Source organism: Vicia villosa, unplaced genomic scaffold (assembly GCF_029867415.1).
Source record: "Vicia villosa cultivar HV-30 ecotype Madison, WI unplaced genomic scaffold, Vvil1.0 ctg.000912F_1_1, whole genome shotgun sequence".
Taxonomy (NCBI): domain Eukaryota; kingdom Viridiplantae; phylum Streptophyta; class Magnoliopsida; order Fabales; family Fabaceae; genus Vicia; species Vicia villosa.
In genome coordinates, this window is record NW_026705410.1 from 12,171 (window position 1) to 20,479 (window position 8,309).

At 32.9% G+C, this 8,309-nt stretch overlaps 1 protein-coding gene across 1 annotated transcript; it reads right to left on the bottom strand.

Moving 5' to 3' along the window:
* Positions 1 to 6,241: 6,241 nt before the first annotated feature.
* Positions 6,242 to 7,944, bottom strand: LOC131632203 (AAA-ATPase At3g50940-like). The gene is made up of 2 exons (XM_058902987.1): positions 6,958 to 7,944; positions 6,242 to 6,835 (listed from the first exon to the last, which is right to left on the bottom strand). Exons 1-2 carry the CDS (start codon positions 7,921 to 7,923, stop codon positions 6,416 to 6,418), a joined length of 1,386 nt encoding a protein of 461 aa, XP_058758970.1. The 5' UTR covers positions 7,924 to 7,944; the 3' UTR covers positions 6,242 to 6,415.
* Between the last annotated feature and the right edge of the window lie 365 nt (positions 7,945 to 8,309).

Consider the following 8,309-nt stretch of genomic DNA (forward strand, 5'->3'; position numbering starts at 1 on the left):
TTCATTTATTTTATGTAATTTAATATCTAAAGTTTATATTGCTAATAACATATAATTTTCATATCCAAAGAAAATTAAGAACATAGCGCAAAATCGAGAAAAAAATTAGGAAACCTTAATTCACCCCCACACTCTTAGGTTGCATCTGTTGAAAGTATTTTGGGTAAATATTTTCTAATATATCGTATCCACAGAGACTGAGTAATATTATTGCCGTTCTATAGTTAATTTATAATGAGTCATGAAAAGTATTGATTTGATTATGTGATCTCGAATTGTAATTAACAAAATAAGATTTAAATGTATGAAAGCTTAAAGACGAATAACAATGGTGAATGAATATGTTGAGTTCTAGGGTTCATCAACCTATTCACATACAATAATCAATTAATCCACAAGTGACCATTATTTAAGTTATTATCTTCATTCATCCTTAAAACTGATATTATGTCTAATGATAAATCTAGAACCACCTCTACCGGTATGATATTCGATCTCTCATAATAACTATAAAGATAAAGGGAATGAACAACGATGATTTATGAAAACTTCTTCAAAACCTCATCTCTTATTATTCATCAACAAGTTAATGTAAAAACCTAGGGCGAAAGTATAAACCATATCCCTCGATTGATAGTTCAACAATGATATAAAATAAAAGCAAGGTTTTTCATTGATAATAAAGCTTAAACAATTGTTCACATGAATTAATCAAAGTAATTGTATCTTCATAGGTTAACTACTACCTTAAAATCAACACAATGGGGTTTAGCTCTCCATAGACATGAAAAACACACAAGATTTCATGGATGGATTCATCTTCATCAAGGGAATGTCTTCAATTGATGTTAAATTCTCCGTCGGAAATTGCTTTATGCTCTGGAATAGGATTTCTCTCTGAAATTCGTTCACCAAAAATCTCCCTCTTATGAGGATTATGGCTTCTATTTATAACAATTTGGCCTTGTAACGTAGCCACCGCGACGCGGCATGGGCTGGCGCGGCGCGAACCCAAGTCAGAATGTTCTTGCGCGTCTCGCCCACGATTGGCGCGGCTCGCCCTTTGCTTAATCCCACTTATTTGTGATTTCTCTTCTTTAGAGCCTCTACGCTTGTGTGTTTCTTCGCCTTTGCTTCTTAACTTCAATATCTGCACAAATAACACCCAAAGTGACGCAAATGAATCCACAATTAGCATCGAACCTCTAAAGTTCAATTCTAACTATAAAATCCTTCAAAAGCACAAGATATATTCACTTCCAGCTCAAAAGGTAGTTAGTTTGACAAATGAAAACACTACTAATTCACTCCTAACAAACTCTCCCCAACTTAGAGTTTTGTTTGTCCCTAAACAAAATTACTTACCTCAATGAATACAACAAAACATTCCAGCAATCATGCAACAAGTTTTTCAAAAAGGTTTTTCAAGTGGTTCGATTCAGTAACCAAATCAGATACTCTTCCTCTTCCTGCAAACTCAGAACATACACATGAAACAGATTTTGAAAGAAAATTACCTCCAAAAGTTCAAAACACTACATAATTGCAATTGAATCAGCACTAATCACTCTAATAAAAAAGTATGATGAATAATAAAGGGGTTAAACACTCATCCAAACAATTAAATCAACAAGAATCCATATCATATGTTCACCATATTGTTAGCATCAAGTCCTGTGGAATCTGAGAATCAGAAGGTCTTTCCAGGGTTGTAATGTGGTTTAGATTTAAGGGTTGTTCCTATTCTAGGGAAGCATCCGAATCATAACTCCTTCCTTTTTCTTTATACCTTTAACCTTCTCACCCATTCCTCTTTTTCACTCGTAGCTCGATGTTTCTCTCTTTTTTTTCAACAACTGTTTGCTTTCAAACGTTGTTCTTCTTTTGTTTCTTCTATTTTTTTTTCAAGCTACAAATTTCTTTCGTTCTTTGCAAATCACCATCTATATACTTACTCTTCTTTTGGTTATGACTCTCCCCAACTTGGAGATCAACCTGTATTTAGATTCTATGCATGCTCCCCTAATTTCTATGAAGGTCGAAGAGAAAACACATCACCAAAATTTATGGTTGATGGTCCAAAACAAAACTTTTTATTGAGATCAAAACTCACCAGGTGTTTCCTTGGTGCATATGATGAAATTTATCTTGACCTCAGGCTCAAAGAATGATTAGCAAAGGATCACACTCTCACAGAAGAAAATAAGTTTTAAGATGGAATCGGCTCAAAGCAACTCTCAGATTCAAACAAGTGCCTAAATCACTTCCACAGATTTCCACAAAACGATGCGACAACTGGTTTAGCAAAATACAAACATGCCAAAGTAATCGATGGTCTCCTGCATATAGTAAACAATGGAAAGCTTTCCTCACAATGGTTAAGGCTAAGCCGATCCAGCAAAAATAATTGTGTACCATAAAGAACTTCTATTAGTATTTACTACCACCCTATGTTTCATGCACACACTAAGAGTTAAAGTTTGAAATTTCATACCTGCCTTGTCATTTTTATTGAAAAATAAAGGGAAAAATTAATTTTTCAAAAATTTCCACTCACTACCACTTTCATGCATGTTGCTCCATTGTTGGCATTCTCATTGTTTCGCTTGAGCTTTTCATTATGCTGTAGAAACTACTCATTCTAAACTGGGGATAAAACAAACTAATAATAACCAGAAAATTGAAAAATGCAAAAGAGTAAATCCACCTCCAAACTTGAAATAAACATTGACCTCAATGTTTCAGAACAAGCCCGAGAGGGTTGACGTATTGCCATATCAATTGCATCTTCCTAGCTTTCACCGGAAAGGTCCCCATATTATTTCCTGAAATAAAATAAGCAAAACAAAATAAAACATTAGAAGTGTGGGTTACCTCCCACGAAGTGCCTCGTTTAACGTCACATGGCTTGACGGTTCATGGTTGAATCATCAACCATTGTCTCTTTTTCTTGGTACTTTTCTTACCAATGTGAAGCCCCAAAAGTATTTAAATTCTGCTTGTTTGGTTTCTTCATCCTTAATTCTTACCACTTCAACTCGCGATCTCTCTTCCTTCATTTGTTTTTTCCTCTCCTCAAGAGAGATAACCTCCTTATCCGTTAATTTCTTCGTCGGTGAGAACCTATCCTTGATGAATTTGACAAATTTTTGCTTTAACTCTAAACCTTCTAAAGATGGGATGGTGATTTGCAAACGGCTAAACATTTCCATTGGCCGAAAGTAATGACTCTCATTCCCTTCTTTATTAGGAACTTGTAGAGGAAGTAATTCCAATGAGAGTTTATGCTCTTTTGTATTACTACTCTTCTTCAACTCTAAGTCCATCATATTCTCTTTTGAAAAAGTTTCAACTTTTGAAGTTTCTAACTCATTCACGATTTCTTTGATTATATCCTCCTTTTTTGTTCCTTCGACTAACACATCATCTGCATTTTTAGGAGGTCTTGGATAAGGTAGCTTCATTGAGGGCTCATGCTCACTTTCTATATTTTTCTTGATGTTTATATGCTCTATATTATCCTTTTCAACAACATCTTCCTTGTCATCATCATTGTTTGCAACTTCCTCATCAATCGCTTTTACACTCCTTATAGAAGTAGCATTGCAGGTTTCTACACAAGTCATAGGGTTTTGAAAAGTTGAGACTTGACTTACGTTTTGCTCGGTGAAGAATTTGGTAAGTTGAACATCTTGTGTTTCCCGATTTTGTTGAATGGCTAAAGAGAATTGCATGAATTGATTCATGGTTTCCTCTAACTCAGTAGGTCCTCTTTGATAACCTTGATTATAGTGTGAAAGCCCTTGTTGTTGGTATTCATGGTTAGCCATATGATACTCCATCGCATCTTCCGGTGTGCACCATCCGTTATCATAAAACTCATTAACTTGAGGCGTGAACTGTGACACACTTTGAAGGAGATACTCCATTTGTTGAAATAGGATCTCGTTTTGAGCATGAATCGCAACATTTATATTTGGGTCCCACATTCCGACAAACAAACATCTACAAAACTAGCAAACAAGTGAAATAACAACTAAAAAAAATAATAATAAAAAATCAAAATTAAAAGACTATTGCACTAACAAAATCTAAAATAAAGTAACTAACTAAAAATCTAAAATAAAGGAACTAAACAAAAAAATCTAAAATAAAGGAACTAAACTACAAATCTAAAATTAAGTAACTAAACAAAAAATCTAAAATTAAGTAACTAAAGAAAAAATCTAAAATTAAGCAAATAACTAAAAATAATATGACTATTGCAATGCATGCAATATTGACACAGTCCCCGGCAACGGCGCCAATTTGTTGAAAGTATTTTGGGTAAATATTTTTTAATATATCGTATCCACAGAGACTGAGTAATATTACTGCCGTTCTATAGTTAATTTATAATGAGTCATGAAAAGTATTGATTTGATTATGTGATCTCGAATTGTAATTAACAAAATAAGATTTAAATGTATGAAAACTTAAAGACGAATAACAATGGTGAATGAATATGTTGAGTTTTAGGGTTCATCAATTTGCTTAAGTTGACGATTCATTGGGTAGTTGAAAAGATAGTGAATAATTACCTAATCAATTGGCTTGGTCTTAAAAACTATTTTTAAGATATAAAAAGGTTAGAAAAAAGACTTTTAAGAGTGTGTGTCAATTGGCTTAAAACTTATGAGCTACTTCATTACTTTTATAAGACTCTGGTCACTTAGACAATGACAACTTGACGGACTTTAACACTATCTCTCTTAAATTGTTCCGAAGCTTCAAGATTCATTGTCAAATACAATGATCATATAAGCACTTCAATCTTGAATCTCTTTTTTTTTAAAGAGTCTTAAAATATTTTTTTAATTGGGTCACCATCATTAAAGAGTTGACAAGTATTGTCACCGACGTCAAACATCAACCGTTGTCGTCATCAAAATTTTCAAAAAATCTTTTGTAGAATTATCAATTTTATACCTACAAACACCTAAATCAATAGACCTTGTAACTTCATTATTTTTTACTATGATTGAAAACCTTGGACATTTTCTTCCAATCCATAGTAACTTTCCCCAAATTTCCAACAACACCACTTCCATTATAAGGTCCACACCTCAAACTACAACACATAAGCATTTATAGTCACCTGCACCTCTCCTTAAATAACCGACACATGTGACATTTGCCTATGGTTATAACATACTAGAAAATTTGTTTTTAGTGACCGAGACCAAAAAAATTTGGTCATTGTAGTGACCGAATTAGCTACCGAAATAAAATATTCATGAGCCAATTTTAATAGGTCACCAAATCGGTCAATAAAATACATCAGTCATCGATTTAGAGACCAAAATTTAGTGACCGAAATTTCAATCACTGTAGTGACCGAATTAGCCACCAAAATTTAATATTCATAAGCAAATTTTGAGATGTCATTAAATCGGTCATAAAAAATATTTTTTATGCAATTTAATTTATATATATAAATTAGAGACCAAAATTTCGGTCACTAATATTTTTTGTTTTGTTTTTTATTTTTAATTCTTTTTATTATATTATTACTTCCTTTCAAATTTTTTAAAGTTTTAATTCTCTTTCAATTTTAATTTTTAATAAAATTTTCATATTTTTTAATGTTTTAACATATATGTTTAAATATAAAATATAACAATAGATGTGAAATGGTATAGTGGTAAGTTGTTCAATTCTTAGGTATCACTACTTTTTATTTTATTTTATGAAAAATAACACTAATTCAATTTTTTAGCTTTTTTGGTCTCTTTTTTTGTCTCTAATTCGATCACTAAAAGCGAATTTTTTAGTAGTGATGGTGCCCATCATCTAACTTGACTCTTAAAGGAGTAGAAGGAATCAAGGATAAACTCAATGCTTCCACTAGGGGTGTGTAAATTGCACTCAAGGTCATTCCCAAAACCCCTTACACTTTCGTTTCTTAAGTACATACATTCTCCATTCTTTGGGCATTTTATCATTAACGCCCACTAACACTTTCTCTGCACTACCAATGGACCCAGCCTTCTTATCTCATACATTGAGATATCCAAACCAGAAATCACGATCAAACTATTGAACAAGATACTTGTAAGTTTATCGATTGGTTTGATTCGTCCCTGATTATATGATATAACTTTCCTTTGTCTCTAGCAATTTAACTTTGCTTGTATCACACGTATATGGACTACTCTTATAAACAAACATCGAGCAAAATTAAAATTATATAATCAGATGAGCCATTGTTTACAGCGACATAATGATGCTAACCATGTCATTTCTTTTTCCATTAACTTACTGCTCCTTTAAAAAAGATGATCAAGATCCTACTCAAGATAATCTCAACTCTCAGGTAATCTACTTAAACTTAATGTTTTATATGTAAATTTTATAGTACAGAACCAAACATGACCTATATATTTTCTCTACCTAGTTCTTGTTCTTCATCATTGTAATTTTCTTCATTCTTAATCTCTTCTTTGATCATTTTCTTAGTTTGGAGGAATTTGATAAGGTCTTGTAGGATTTCTGTAGCATCAACATCCTTTGTAAGCTCTTCTGCTATTTCAGCTGGAGTAACTTCAACTTGTCCTAAAAGTTGTTCAATCTTTTCGTACAGTTCATGTTCGCTAATGCAAAGATAGTTGATGGCTAATTGCTTAAAAGCATAGAAGTTACAATATGACAAATGAATCTGCTTGTCCATTCTACCAGGCCTTAACAAAGCAGGATCAAGTCTTTCTTTGTGATTTGTTGTGAAAACAATTATGTGTTCCTCTCCACAGCACGACCAAAGACCATCAACAGCATTCAATAGTCCTGATAGTGTCATCTGTTGAAAAATTATAATCAAACATTAGTTTAAAATTATGTCATCATTGTAACTTTGACATGAACAAAAGAGTTCGATATAGTCGCATTCGAGTCATCCCTTATTTATACTGAAATACATACCTTATTGGATCCATTATCAACCACTTCTTCATCTTTTTCTCGGTTCTGCAGATTAATAGTGCAATCAATATCCTCTATCACAAGTATAGAACGGTTGGACATTCTAAGAAGAAGCTGCCTCAAGCACTTATTGTCTATTACATCAGTGAGATCCAAGTCATAGATATCATAGTTGAGATAGTTAGCCATGGCTGCAATCAAGCTAGACTTGCCAGTACCAGGAGGACCATACAACAAGTAACCGCGTTTCCAAGCTTTTCCCGTTCTTCTATAAAACTCTTTAGCCTTCACAAACTTGTCCAAATCATTCACAATTTCTCTTTGAAGCTTTTCATCAATTGCAAGAGTGTTGAAACTCATTGGATGGTTGAACTTAACAGGTTCATGACTCCAACTGTTATATTCATTTGAGTGAATCTTAACGGCTACGTTTCCTTGTTTAATTTTCTTAGCTACTTCCATCACATAAGGCAAATATGAATCAAAGATCTTATTCTTGTGTTTCTTGTGAAAAGTTATCTCGTATGATCTTATTTCTGCCACAGACGGGGACTCATGATCGTAATGACGAATTCTCGACGAGTCCACAGATATGCAAATTAGTTTCCACTTTACACTAACACCTTCAAAAACATCACTCACTTCTTCATTTCTATCAATATTGAATGAAAGATTTTTATGATCCTCAGATTTGCTTACTTTAACTCTGTCTGCTGAGACAGTTGCTTTAGTTCCAAGGTATATTTCTGCAGCCTCAAAAACTTGGTTTCTTGCCATCCCTTGAAATTCTTCAATGACTATGGTGAATTGCGCCGAAAATTGACGAAAAAGATGATGAATTCCTGATTGAAAAAAATGTAGAAGCTCATGAGGAACGAGTTCATTCGTGATAGTCCGCATTAGCACAATTGAGGTAATTGCAGGTACAAGAGCTTTGGTATCAAACATTTTCCTGACTTCAGTCATTGACGAAGATCAGAATATTGAATTCAATAGATTGAATCCTGCAAAACATAGGAAAATAATCAAAATTATAGTTTTGTTGAGATCCAGTCATGAAGACGTGCATACCAAGGTATTTGAATAAAGAGGCTATTTAAACCTAAAAAAATAAAGAAATCATAAAAACAAAATAATAATAATAATAATAATAATAATAATAATAATAATCAATTTTAACTTGACGTATTAATTCTTGATCAAGGTTGTAAAAACCACCGCGACAAAACGGTATTGAAAAAACTCCAATATAACTACTAACTATGATGAAAAGGAAATTGTGGTTAATTCAACCGCGAAAACGACAACAATCAGCATCGTCGTGATTATCAATCAATATTTACAGACATTCA